The sequence below is a fragment of the Misgurnus anguillicaudatus genome, chromosome 11 (assembly GCF_027580225.2).
Source record: "Misgurnus anguillicaudatus chromosome 11, ASM2758022v2, whole genome shotgun sequence".
Taxonomy (NCBI): Eukaryota; Metazoa; Chordata; class Actinopteri; order Cypriniformes; family Cobitidae; genus Misgurnus; species Misgurnus anguillicaudatus.
Window position 1 is genome coordinate 31932730 of NC_073347.2, and position 14172 is coordinate 31946901.

The 14172-nt window shown below is 36.0% G+C and overlaps 2 protein-coding genes across 8 annotated transcripts; one reads left to right on the plus strand and one right to left on the minus strand.

The window, feature by feature from the left end:
* Nucleotides 1-518: 518 nt before the first annotated feature.
* Nucleotides 519-1789, minus strand: mgst3b (microsomal glutathione S-transferase 3b). Its single transcript, XM_055169322.2, has 4 exons — nucleotides 1528-1789; nucleotides 1303-1425; nucleotides 1017-1089; nucleotides 519-822 (listed from the first exon to the last, which is right to left on the minus strand). The coding sequence occupies exons 1-4, from the start codon at nucleotides 1651-1653 to the stop codon at nucleotides 722-724; spliced, it is 423 nt and encodes a 140-aa protein (XP_055025297.1). The 5' UTR covers nucleotides 1654-1789; the 3' UTR covers nucleotides 519-721.
* An 856-nt stretch (nucleotides 1790-2645) lies between these two features.
* Nucleotides 2646-6160, plus strand: rsrp1 (arginine/serine-rich protein 1). Of its 7 annotated transcripts, none has more exons than XR_012372234.1 (5): nucleotides 2646-2923; nucleotides 3600-4172; nucleotides 4255-4720; nucleotides 4856-4938; nucleotides 5123-5257. XR_012372234.1 is itself a non-coding variant. In XM_073873551.1 (5 exons), exons 2-5 carry the CDS (start codon nucleotides 3608-3610, stop codon nucleotides 5925-5927), a joined length of 948 nt encoding a protein of 315 aa, XP_073729652.1. In that variant the 5' UTR covers nucleotides 2647-2923; nucleotides 3600-3607; the 3' UTR covers nucleotides 5928-6160. The 7 variants fall into 7 exon arrangements, 1 of the variants encoding a protein (XP_073729652.1); XR_012372235.1 differs by having other exon boundaries at nucleotides 4255-4700; XM_073873551.1 differs by lacking the exons at nucleotides 4856-4938; nucleotides 5123-5257 and adding exons at nucleotides 5621-5707; nucleotides 5793-6160 and having other exon boundaries at nucleotides 2647-2923; nucleotides 4255-4415.
* The last annotated feature ends 8012 nt before the right edge of the window (nucleotides 6161-14172 follow it).

Sequence of the window (14172 nt, forward strand, 5' to 3'; positions counted from 1 at the left end):
TTGAGTTTTTTCCCCAAATCATTTATGAACTTGGCAATTAAAGAGTAAAAATCCTGTAATTTTTGTAAACATTTGGTAGTTTTGATCAGTACTGAGGTTGATTAACAATTTATGCAAACAAATTTGAAAAAATATTAATCTGATACATTTTTATAGCCGTTTAATTTATGTTTTCATCCACGAACAACATGAAAGGGTAGTGAATTTGAACAATGCACAAGGGTTAATAGATTATTGCTCGTACTTAAATAGCTTTCCCTTGTACGTTTGTACTATGGACATTAATTATACTTCAAATCATAAAACTTCATACTCTTCAAAACAATCTGTCATTTTTGAATTTGTGCCAAGCGTGCTATAAAATAAAGAATAGAGGCTTGTTATCTATAAGAATTTTATAAAACTAAGGGTAAACTCATTTGAGCTCTTTTTGTGCTATGTTCAGATCTAAAGAAATTCATAAATATAACCTGACAACAATAGTGAATGTTTATGAAACAAACTTACAAACACTTGCATGAGGTTTAGTAAAATTTGATTTTATTATTCATACATATAAATTCACTGCTACTCAACAATAGCATGGAAAATCAAGAGAAGATGTGTATATTATGTGTACAAACAGACAGAAAAAGATTAGCTGTCAGAAAACAAATGTTGATAATAAAGAAAAATTGACATTTGCACTACTGGTCAAGAATCGCTTTTACTCGTGATTCCCTTACAAGACTCCGAGCAGCTGAAGAGCCACATAGATTGAAAGGAGTAAGACTCCGAACAGCCCGATGTATCCATACGCACCTTGCATCCTCTTCTTGGGATCTGAAACAGAAAGACACAACATTGATGATAAACTCAAAAACCTGCTAAACAACAACTGCAGCATTATTGCCACATTTATGACATATGCTGTTATACCATGAAATATTACTTATCATGTGATATTGATTTGATCATACCACAAACACTACTTATAAGAGCTAAAGACTTCAATAAAGTGCATTTAACAGACGTACCCCCAGTGTAATAACCCCATGCATAGGAAAATCTGCTTGTCACCCAGATGACTCCTAGCACTGAGGCAACCGTCTGGGATGGGAGATAAAAATGCAAGATAAACAGTGGGTCAGAGGGTGTATGAACACATAAAAAAAATGAACAGGGAATTGTTGTACAATTACTATCACAGATCTTGGATAGTGTGATACTATAGATGGTGTTATGTTTTAACTCAAACACTAAAAGTTGTAGTTATTATGACTACACACAATGAAAGAAGGTAATATCTACAGGTATACTCACAGGATATGCCAATGCAGCAATGGTCTGGAAGACCAGCCACTGTGGATAAACCTCCAGTGTGTTCTGGTGGGCTCTTTGGATACAGTTGAACAATGGGTCCTTGTCGCTGTACATGGTGGGATACTAAACACAACATGCGAGAAGAAATACACACAATTTAATAAACAAGTAAATACAAGGTTAGCAGGCGCAAACAAAATCAGTGCATGTGAAGATTTACCACACCTGTACGCCAAACTTCTTTCTGGCACCACCAACTTTGATCCCGAGATACATTAACATTACAAAACTATACAGATATACAAAAATTGCATAGCCAAAGTTAGCCGGAAGCACGTTTTCAATCGCCATTGTAAAATGCACCGATCAGGGTCTGCTTTGTGTCTCCTCTAGCACAAGATTTTCTTTTACATGCAGAGAAAAATGCAAAATCATGCAGGTTAAGCACGCCCAGCCCACTTATTTGTGTAAAAGGGTTTTGGTCTTTACGGATATCACAGTGTACTCTCGCGATAACAACGTTCTCTCGAGGGGAAACCGGTATTCTCGCGGTACTTGTCAACACCTTTATCTAACAATAGTCATGGAGCTATTTAAATGATTAATATATGGTTAAATACGTTAAAATAGACATAAGTGGCTTTGGCAACATGACCGTAGTATACATATATAAAGCAACTATGTATAATTATAGATTAAATGTAATTGGTAACGATTAATGATGATTAAATCATACTGTGGGGGGAGGAGTCTCTTTGTATGGGTTGGAAACATAAACAACCAAGGTCGTTCATGTCAAAATACATAGTTCATGTCAAAGGGGTTTCGGTTGCAGTGAAAAACCCTAAAATAACTATAAAACTTCACAATAAGATTGTATTTCGTAAGATGAGTTAACACTGGCTAACATTAATTATCAACGAACAATACAGCAATCTTAGTTCCTGTTAATTAAAAAAAAATTGTAACTGTTCAGCTAATGCACAATGAACCAATATGTACAATTGTATTGGCATTACATAAAATTGACCAGATAAATAAATACATAAAATCCATAACTGCTCATTGTTAGTTCATGTTAGCTAATGCAATATTGTAAAGTGTTAGATAAATAACAAAATAAATAAATGACAGCTTTCACCATTCATAATATTCAATTTTTATTATTCACATACTTCGAAAGTTAAAAAAATGAACAACTAATTTTTATATTTAAAAAAATTAAACCAGAATTAGATTTTCTAATGTTACATATCCAGTTAAACAGCCTGTCTATCAGACCGCTAAGGAATTTTCGAGAAGGCTTGATTACGTCAGCAGTTTTGGTGAATAGAAGGACAGATCGCTCGAAGCAGCCGCCATTTAACGCTACGCGCTCGTGAGATTCAGACGTTTGCTTTGTATCGCTGTCGACTATTGTTTAAAACTCGTATTATATTTCGAAAAGAGCTCTTTTAAAATAGTCTCTTTTTAAGCAAATAAACATTTATTTCGGTGGATAGGAGAGATTATTTGAATATTTGTACTGAAGTAGGTGTTCCTGGTTTAATCTCGCTAGAGGAGCATCGAGCGTTTTTCCTCATATTCGATCGTCTTCAGTTGGACCAAGTCAGCTTTGACGGTATGTTGTTTGTATTTATTTGTGTATTTATTCAATTTATAATAAAATGTACATTTATTTTAGAAAGTCGTAACGTTACCGTAGTCTTTTTCTTTACAAAACGAGTGTTACATAACGACTATAATGCAACGGAAATATGTGTAGTACTCTGTAAACCAACAGCAAATGCAGTTAAATAAACCACACGTATATTATATGGGCTTTTATACGTTATGGTATTGCTATTTTTTTAGTGTTTTTATGCGTTATGTAACGGTAATTGTTTATAGTTGTTCGTGGGCTGGGAATGTTCCAGAGTCGATTGTGTAATTTGATTGACAGTAGTGGGCGGAGTCTCTATCAGCCGACCTACTTTCAGTTCCAGCACATTCTCGGGTGTCGTTCGTCTTCACACGGAACTGCGCATACGGATCGAGTATGACGTCAAAGTACCGCGAGATCACAATTTTTCGAACCGCTCTCGCGGCACTTTGATGTCATGCCCCGATCGGTCTGCGCATGAAGTCGAACATGCATATTATTACCCACTTTATTATTGTAGTTTATCTTTTATAAAATTTATTTATACAATTATTGTTGTTTTTAAAGCTTCATAGTATAATTTTAATAACTTTTAAAATCAATCCTGATTGTAATTCTAACAGTGCTTTTTATGTTATTTGTTGTTTTTGTGCAGATTTAATCATGAAGGAGGAGGGCAGCCCCAGCCGTCGCGCTGAAGGTCTACAACTTATCTTTGATCAAAAAGCCCCGTCAAGCCGCAGCTCCTCTCGCTCCAGCAGCAGCGACAGCTCTGCCTCCAGCAGTACAGGAAGCCGCTCCTCCCGTGGGTCACGGAGGTCATCACGAAACCGCCGTAGATCTCGTTCCTCCTCGTCCTCAGACAGTAACTCATCCTCACGCTCTCGTTCCCGCTCTCACCCACGCTGTCACCGGGTTTCCAGCCGCTCGCGCTGCCGCCATCGACACTATTCTCCCCCACGCCGTTACCGGGCTCGCTCCCGCTCCTACAGCCGATCTCCTGATCGCTCCCGCAGACGCTATCGTCGCCGGAGTCCCTCCAGCTCTCGCAGTCGCTCACCGCCTTCTTACGGCTACTCCCGACGCTCTCCATCTCGCTCACCTGTCTGGAGGGGCAGCAGATTCGTGGGGAGGTATCGGTGCCGATTCTCCCGTTCACCCGACAGGTACAGGGTTTACAGAAGCCGTTCCCGAAGCCAGGAACGAGGTGGCATTCGTCTCAGTCTGGCAGAGAAGACCCTTAAAGTTGTACTGAAAGAGGACTTTTTTTTGTGATCGGTTCTAATATTTGGCAATCTTGAAATCTTCCACAGAGAAGAAGTATCTATTGGATGTCGCAAAAGCAAATGCTGCCAGGATCCTGGGAGTGCAAAACTTTGAGTTGCCAGCTAGCTTGAAGGAGCAGGAAGAGCGATCCTCATCGGTTAAAGAGGAAAAGGTCAGGGCTGATCCAGTACCACAAAAAACACAGGTGAGCATCAAACACATGACTAAAGATACAGCAGTTTGTCATCATATGCATGTTAGAGGTTCGTAACATTTGCATGAATGTCCTGAGTGTTCCGGTTAAAAAGTACAATCCATTAAGTGGGAATTTCCATATTTCTATGATCTCGGGACGTTGACTAACTCAATGAAACACAACTTAAAATGTACTGCGCATCAACTTGGGTCACCATGTAATCTGTCTCCTCAGACATGAATGATTTTGCCTGATGGATTTAATGGAATGATGAACAGCTCATGTCCGGATTAGGTAACAGTACACGATGAAGAGTATGTACCACTGTGTGTTGGAGAGACTGTGTGTGTGTGTGTGTGTGTGCAAGAATGTGGTTATTAATCCTCTCACTGTGATGAGGAGCGACATTAGCTTCATTTGCTTTGTTTGTATCGTTTCTGTTCCTGTAGAACTGAACTCCTCCACCCTTTGGACAAAGAGGGAAAGGGGGTGAATGACACCAACTTTAAATCTTTAATTCACAACTGCAAAGGTTAAGTAAATGCGTATGATGTCGACCGTAGCATTGTGTTGATAACTGACCACACACATTCAACATGTAAACGCATATCTGTGATTTACCTCGCATCTCAGCCACGTCTAAACAACAGCACATGATACTTTACAACAGAAACTGTTTTCAGATGGTTGAACTGGATTGCGTTCTTATTTACCAGAGTCTTCCTCCATTTGATGTCTATGAAGACCAGAGAGAGCTTACACTACTAGTGATGGATGGGGTTTGGAAAAATGCATCGCTCTCAGCCAAGTTGCTTTTCTTTATTTGGCTTTGTCTACAATTATTATAAAATGGAATAATTTGCTTTATTAAACTTAAAATGATTTAATTTATAAAGGTCAGATAGGATTTTTAGTATTTTGTTATTGTAGTGTGATCAAACACAGCAGCAGAATCTGCTGCACTTTTGTGTGGATTCACCCATTCATGTTCAAACATTGAATGGTAAAGAACTTAAAAATTACAACATTAAGCATTTTATGTATAAATTTATCATTTTACCTCGTAAAGGATACTTGATAGCAAATGTATACAGTTTGAATGTCACTGTGTCTCTTCAGTATGACGCTATTGCAAGCATACTGGCATACTACAGCAGTGATGTTTACATTAAATGTACATTGTTATTAATATCACCCTTCCCCTCTGTTTTTAGGTAAACCGTGTTACTAATGATGATGACCACGGTGAAGGAACTTCCCAGACATCACCCAAAACCAAACCAATCACCTTCAGCATCAATGTAAGTTCACTAGAAACATTAGTCAAACACCATGAATTTAAGATTGTACTGAAACACTAAAGTATATTTTATCTCATATCCACAGAACGCTGTCGCCAAACCCTCAAACAGTCCAGCACACCATGAGAGCAAGGTAACGTCAAGAGCCGACAGTGTGGCCGACAGGAAGCCGTATGGACAGTGGGTCCCCATCGGCACGTCGTCTAGAAACAAACACTGAGAGCCGCTTAAGTTGTAAAAAGACTGTAAATAGTGTAAATAGTTTGTGTAGTCGTCACCGGGGTGGGGAGCAACTGTGAATTCATCATAAATGTTTTCTTTCAGATGTAAAGTGGGTTGTTATGTTGGAAGAAGGCAAGAGGATGTCAAACAGGTGGGAAATATTGTGTATATCGTCTTGTATTTGTGCTTGCACAGTGGATATTTCTAAATAAAAACACTTGAAGAATTAAAGGTGTGTGCTTTTGATTGATTGTGAGTACTAAAGGTTACCTGAGGTTATAATTAACTTTTAATTTGTGACTTGCAGTACAGTAAATATAAAGGTGGTATATAAACCTATACAATAAATTTTGGTCTTTAGTAATGAATTGTTGACAACTGTATGTTCTGTTATCTGCAATGTGCCATTGGCAGCTCATAAATCACCAAGTTACACAGAAGTTATAGAAATGCCAAATTTCAAGATTTGTCCCACATAAGCATGAAGTTTAAAAATGCATAGAAGGTGATGAATCTCATAAAAGATTTAAATAGCACACTTCTTTACCCTAATAAATAAATGAATACAAGGTGGTACTACATTTAAATGGCAGCCAGTTGACAAACTTGATTGAGTTCAGGGTCTAAACTCTTGGTGGCGCTGTTGCACCGTTAATGAGACAAACTTGTTCACATTTGATTACATTTTATAGCTGTTCCAATCCAAAACTTTTCTTTACGTACTACATTATGGAAACCACTATATAAATGAAACTGAGTAATTCAAAATAATTAATTTGAATTTAAAAAGGCCTGCTGATTTACATTGGGGACCATCACAATCAAGTCTAGTTCCAGACTAAAATGCATGTTTGAGCTGTTTAAACTAAAATCAACTTGCCCTGACATAACTTAAATATATCAGTGCCATTGTTTTGTCTCGAGGTAGACACAAGTAATGTTTTTTTCTGAGGAACATTTATTAAAGCTACGTAAAATGTCCAAATTTAACTAAAGCTTAGTCTTGAGTCCTACACTGTGCCTTTTCTGTCGCTGGGGTTTTTGTACCCCTAACATTTAACTGGTACACGATAGGTCCTTAAGGTATAATATTGTAACCAAAAAGGTACAACATTTCAGTATTTCGTATACCCATAACGGTACAAAAAGTGACCTTTGAAAGTAACACCCCAGTGACAGAAAAGGTCAAATTGTGTCTTGAATTTTCTGACTGTGGCTTAATCGAAGCCTTATCTGTGAAACCAGACCTATATCAGTTAATAGATGTATCAAGCACTTTTTAAAATTTGGTGTGATGTGCCGAAATGCTGTCTTGAGACTAAAGAAAAATTTTCTCATCTTAGTAATGACATTTAATGTTCCCCAGCATATTCCTGTCCATATAGTTCTGCTTTTTAGTCTCATCATTAGCTTTGTAATAAAACCACATAAGCTAATATCTGTACAGAGCATAAGTTCATGTCTAAAGTCAAAAGTTGTCTTATTTTTAGTCTACTTAAAGCTTGTGCCAAAATGTCTGTTGTTTTGCTCCACTTTCTAACATGTTCACTCCTGACACGATTTACCTGGCATGACCTCTAAGACGACGGGTTGATTTTTGTAGAACAGTCACTGCAATAAAAGAGGGTGGGGAAGTATTTTAAAATACATTAAGAACAATTTATTATGTTTAATTAATATTTTTAATAATAATAATAATAATCTTTTATTCAAAGTGGCAGCTCATCAAGGAATGTTATCAAGGAATCAAATCCTTCACTTTACCATCAACTGAGCTACAGGAACACCAAAACTTCCTGGATAATACTAGTTTACTTATTAGTAATTGGTATTTTGGTACTTATTTATTTAACTACATGAAAATGAGTGGTACACAAATGGATATATTATTCATGTTCATAGGACAAACAGTATGGTTTACAGTAAAGAGGTTTAAAGGGATGCTCCACTTTTTTTTTAAATATGCTCATTTTCCAGCTCCTCTAGAGTTCAACATTTTATTTTTACCATTTTGGAATCCATGCAGATGATCTGACGCACTAGCACTTTTAGCATAGCTTAGCACATTCTATTAAATCTGATTAGACCACAAGAGTTTCAATATTTTTCCTATTTAAAACTTGACTGTTCTGTAGTTACATCGTGTACTAAGACTGACGGAAAATTAAAAGTTGCAATTTTCTAGACTGATATGGAACTATACTCTCATTCTGGCGTAATAATCAGGGACTTTGCTGCCGTAACATGGCTGCAGCAGGTGCAATGATATTACGCAGCGCCCAAAAATAGTCCCCTTGGTTACTTTCAATAGAGGGTATGCATGACGTCATTTTTCCATGTGATCACGCCAGAGCACGCCCTGTTGAGTGGCAAACGTTCAACAAAATGGCTGGTTTTCACAGCGGCTGCTGCGAAAATGCCAGTAAAACTGACTATTATCAGCTTAAATTGAATGTAGTTGGATTTGATAGCAGAGGTGGACAATACTTAGTTACATTAGTTACATTTTCCAAAAATCTGTGCATTATTAGGGTGTTTGTCTTGGGAAAAAATTTACTTCACTACATTGTAAAGCATAGAATCATACTGTGTATTCTTTAATATTGCATATTAACATTTATTTAATACCTAATTACATAAAAATTATGTATTTTTACGTGAGTAAAAGTATGTGAATGTACTTAAATATTAAATGTAAAACAAAAACGTGTATTTATGAAATGTAACAGAGTAAAAATGGTTTGGAATGTATGTTTTCCAAAGAAAAACACTGATAAAATATAAATACTTGAAAAAATACGTGTTTTCACCATGTTTCCACTGATTTCTCACTGTACTCAAATTCTGCCGCTCTGTCTTTTGCCACTCAGTGGGTGTAACTGCAGGCCCTTTCGCAGAAGATGACGTCACGTGCATAGCCTCTATAGCAGGGCGCTGCGTAATATTGCGCCTGCTGCAGCCATGTTATGACAGCAAAGTCCTTGATTATTACACCAGAATGAGAGTATAGTTCCTAGCCATATCGGCCTAGAAAATCACAATTTCAGCAAATTCCGGTTTTGCGTGCATATGATACGCCAGTCCTTCCCATTCACTTATATGGCGAATCGTTTCGTGACGTTTTATTTATTGTTTTCTCATTTGTTTTCTGTTTTTTTTTTTTACCATTTTCGCTTGGGTTTAGGGTTAGAACAACTTTTTGTTATATAAAAATGACATCCTAACCCAAACCCCAACTCTAACCCCAACTCCAAGCGACCATGGCTTAAATATAGATAAAAACATAGAGAAACCTGTATATTAAATAACCTGCTTAAACAAATGTGAAATCTAACCCTAAACCCAAGCGAAAATGGTTTAAAAAAAAAAAAAAGGAGAAAACAATAAATAAAACGTCAAGAAACGATTCGCCATATAAGTGAATGGGAAGGACTGGCGTATCATATGCATGCAAAATCAGAATTTGGCGTATCTATTGCACGATAATCACACTGCGTGTCATTTGTACCCATCTTGGTGGCTAAAAGTGGTAGCGCCAGACCTGGAGATCAGCTGAATGGATTCCAAAACGGTAAAATTCATATATTTAACTCTAGGGGAGCTGAAAAATAAATATATTTTCAAAAAAAGTGGAGTGTCCCTTCAAGTTGTTGTTTCTGACCATTTTTAAACTAGACATATATTCTAAAATAATACAATTTATCAAAAAGTTTATTCACCTTAGTATTGTCAGCTGTGCTGATCCAACAACTGTTCCTGATCCCAGATCAGATGTTCTGGCCTGGCTCGAAGGTTTGACCACGATAATTATGATTGAATTAACAACTGGAATACAGATCACTTGATAAAAGATATCAAACACACACACAGATCAACGCACATCTGTCTCTTTTATTCACACACATTTTCCAGACCCCATGTTGATGCATCTGCAGTTTGCCATGGGAGACACCATGGGCCCCGAGTCTGGAGAGCCTGGCACAACCACAGAGGATTCCTAAAGAGTAATACACAGTGAAAAAAATGCAGATAAAGAAACCCATTGTTTGCCATACACAAGACATCTTTTCATTAAAGCTTGAGGAAAAATGGCATATGTAACCGCTCATGGGCAAAAATCTATTTGATGTTTTATTTTATGTCTGTGATGCGCCGGATGCCAGGCAGTTATTAAAGCTCATCACATGATGGTTATCTTGCAGCATCTATATCTAGATTTCCCAAAACATTCAGCGTTATCAAAAAATTTGACGGCTTAAGCAGATTTTAAATGCATTAATTGCCAGCATGCTGACAGATTAGATGTAATATTTTCACTTGTCTATTTGATTTTGCAAAACACTTTTTTATTTTGATGCAAAACTGATGTTGAGTTGTAATAAAGTTAACATGAAATCTAACAAACATCTTTTATTATAGTAATGGCATAAATTGTAAAGTTTTTAGTAGTAACAGGTTGTACAATACACAAAAATTATGGGAAATAAACATGATTTTAAGCATGGATATTATCTTCTAAATAAACATCGAAATATATTTCATAAAAATATGTTTTATTTTTGTAATATCCAAATCCAGAGAGCCAAATTACAGATAAAATCACAAAAGAATACTCTTCTGCAAGTAAACGGTTCAAGACGTCCTTTCGGTTATTTGAAAGGCCAATAAGATTGTAAACAGGCGCTAGTCGGACTCGGACATGATGGCTCTGTGGCAGATGTTTGTCACTCCGAGCTAACCAGGAAAAACATTTCATTCATGACGACAGCGGTTATGGATTGTGGCTTTGAGGGAAAACTGTTGAATGGGATTCTTTCTCAGACAGTGCAAGCTCTCAATGGAAGCCTTATTTTTATTAAAAGACCTTTTGGGTTTTTGTCCACATCGGACATCAACTCAACGTTGCCCAACGAGCAGCTCCGATATCAAAGGCTTTGATTTTCTTGGCCCCCTTTTCCTAATCACCCACAGCTAACAGTGCCACTGAGAACAAAAGCAGGAAATGATAAACACGGCATGACTCTAATTCCCAACACACCAGGCCTTGAAAGCAGACCCGCTCCTTCAGGATAATTCTTAACATATTCATTTATACACAAGCCAGAGATCTCTGATACGAAGTACAGCCCTGTGAACTCCAATGAGGACAAAATTCTGATAATCCTGATATACAGGGCCCCGTTCCTATTTGGTAATGTAGTCGTTATTAAAGGGATAGTTCACTAAAAAATGAAAATTCTGTCATCGTTTACTCACACAAAGGAAGATATTTTGAATAATGTCTTTAAAGGAAAACTGTTTTTCAATATTTTACTTACCTCAACTTAGATGAATTAATACATACCTTTCTTTTTTCAATGCATGCACTTAATCTTTTTACAGCGCATCATGATTGTGTTTAGTTAGTTCACTTAGTTTGCAGCACTTTGACCTTGGCACGCAGTAACATCATCACTTCTGACTACTCCTCTCATTTAAACTAATATTAAACAATATTACTCACCTAGTGCTCTTCCGCCACAGTTCTCATTTTTTATCCGTTGAAAAAAATTGCCACGTTTTATTTTGTGCCACCACCATACTTACCCGTGTAACTACTCACTAGGGCTGTCACTTTTGTGAAAAAATCATTTTCGATTTTTAATATATAAGTGTTCATTGAATCGATTGTAAAATCGATTTTCCATGTCTAAAAAAGACGTTTCCATTTAACGCCAAATAACAGACAAATGTAAAGACAGCGCCTGAAACGCACAAGTCAGCAATATTTTTTATTCATTGTCATTAAGTTTCGTGCAGAATAAAAAACAGCAACAGTAGTGCAACATTCTTTAAAAAAATATGCAGAGTGGACTGCTGCCATAAATGAAAAACATTACTGCAGGCTTAAACCGGCTGCTTTTATGATTTAGGCAATTCAAAAATTATTTTAAATAATGATTCGATCCATTTCAAACAACTGTTCAAAAATGAAACTTTAAATAGACTTACTTGAAGTTGAGAACATGCTGTGTATTTTTTTTATTAAACGTAACCGACACTTAGGCGGCACTAGGCAGGCATAATAAAATGCGCAAAAAGACTAGGGTATGGCAAGCCGTTTTAACTTTTATTCATTCGTAGGATATGAATTTGTGATATCAACAATTCAATTTTCACTAGTTAAAATTGTAATTCTTGATATCAGATATTACATTTCTACTAGTAACAATGGCAATTCTTGATATCAACAATTACATTCCCACTAGTAACAATGTTAATTCTTGATATCAGCAATTTAATTCTTGATATCAACAATTACATTCCCACTAGTAACAATGTTAATTCTTGATATCAGCAATTTAATTCTTGATATCAACAATTCAATTCTTGATATCAACAATTCAATTCTTGATATCAACAATTTAATTCTTGATATCAACAATTCAATTCTTGATATCAACAATTAAGTTATTGATATCTGTAATTGTATTTTTACTAGTGAAATGTCACCATAGGTTGCCATTCAAATTCAATTGTTGATATCAAGAATTACATTTTCACTAGTAACAATGTTAATTCTTGATATCAACAATTAAATTCTTGATATCAAGAATTGAATTGTTGATATCAAGAATTGAATTGTTGATATCATGAATTGAATTCTTGATATCAAGAATTACATTTCCACTAGTAACAATGTTAATTCTTGATATCAACAATTCAATTCTTGATATCAACAATTCAATTCTTGATATCAACAATCGAGTTCTTGATATCAAGAATTCAATTGTTACTAGTTAAAATTTTAATTCTTGATATCAAGAATTCGATTGTCACTAGTGACAATTTAAATTTCTGATATCATGAATGGGATTGTTACTAGTAAGAAAGCCATTTTAGATATCTGAAATGATATTGATATCAGAAATACAATTTCAGATAACAGAAATTAACATTGTTACTAGTGACAATCGAATTATTGATATCAAGAATTAACATTTTAACTAGTAACAATTGAATTCTTGATATCAAGAACTCGATTGTTGATATCAATAATTTAACTCTTGATATCAATAATTGAATTGTTGATATCAACAATTTACATTGTTACTAGTGGAAATGTAATTCTTGATATCAACAATTGAATTTGAATGGAAGCCTATGGTGATATTTCACTTGTGAAAATACAATTACATATATCAAGAATTTAATTGTTGATATGAAGAAATGAATTGTTGATATGAAGAATTAAATTGTTGATATGAAGAATTACCATTGTTACTAGTGGGAATGTAATTGTTGATATCAAGAATTGCCATTGTTACTAGTAGAAATGTAATATCTGATATCAAGAATTACAATTTTAACTAGTGAAAATTGAATTGTTGATATCAAGAAAACAATGAATAAAAGTTAAAACGGCTTGCCATACTATGGCCATTACAAATTATTGGTCAGGAAAACAAGTCGATCAACATTTTAGGGGTCAAGAGCAGAGCGCTTTTCATTCACTATGTCCATCTGTTGAGAAGACGCACTCCGACCGCTCTGATGTCCCAGGGAAACTCGGGTACTTCGTTGCCAGCTGCGTATTTCGTACTGCCAATCTTCCATCTCAAAAGCGGGTCGCTGTCAGCTCGCAAGGGTGGCTCCTTGTCATAACTCATCATCTCCTGTAAGGTCACAATTTCGACGCTGTCTCGTGTTGCACAGGTTTATTGACGTTGTCCTCCATTTTCTTTGCAAAACACTAGATGCAGCGATTGAAAGCGTGAAACTATAGGTGCGTAAAATTGCTGGGTATTTTCTTTCTAGCTTTCGCACACCTACTGCACTTTCGGAATTCTTTATTTTCTTTTTCTGCTTGTTTGTGAGTTTTGTTACATCTATATTTTTAACTGTTTAATTCTTTTAAAATGAATAGTGTACATATTTGGTTAAAATCGATTGCCTATTTTCGTTTTCGAAACGTTTTTTGGTTGGTCCGATCGATTGTGCAATCGATTTTCGAACGAAAAGTGACAGCATTACTACTCACATAACAGTCTTTAACTCTTTCTCCGCCATTGACGAGATATCTCGTCAATCAAGAGAAAACGCTTCCCCGCCAATGACGAGTATTTCCGTCTTTCTGCAATACCGCTATTATCCCTTCCGCAACTTTTTAAACCCGGAAGTATTGCTCTGTGGCAAGCTGCTGCATGTCCGTGTCTGTTTTAAAGATCGCTCTGAATGGGATCTCTATGAAAAGTCCGTCACAA

What these genes read in the sequence shown, in the direction of transcription:
- rsrp1 (XM_073873551.1), top strand. Translation starts at nt 3,608, where the DNA reads ATGAAGGAGGAGGGCAGCCCCAGCCGTCGCGCTGAAGGTCTACAACTT. An exon ending in TGGCATTCGTCTCAGTCTGG is followed by an intron (nt 4,173 to 4,254) that starts CAGAGAAGACCC and finishes TGAAATCTTCCA; the next exon opens with CAGAGAAGAAGTATCTATTG. An exon ending in CAGTACCACAAAAAACACAG is followed by an intron (nt 4,416 to 5,620) that starts GTGAGCATCAAA and finishes CTCTGTTTTTAG; the next exon opens with GTAAACCGTGTTACTAATGA.
- mgst3b (XM_055169322.2), bottom strand. Translation starts at nt 1,653, where the DNA reads ATGGCGATTGAAAACGTGCTTCCGGCTAACTTTGGCTATGCAATTTTT. An exon ending in GAAAGAAGTTTGGCGTACAG is followed by an intron (nt 1,426 to 1,527) that starts GTGTGGTAAATC and finishes TGTTGTGTTTAG; the next exon opens with TATCCCACCATGTACAGCGA. An exon ending in ATGGGGTTATTACACTGGGG is followed by an intron (nt 823 to 1,016) that starts GTACGTCTGTTA and finishes TTTCTGTTTCAG; the next exon opens with ATCCCAAGAAGAGGATGCAA.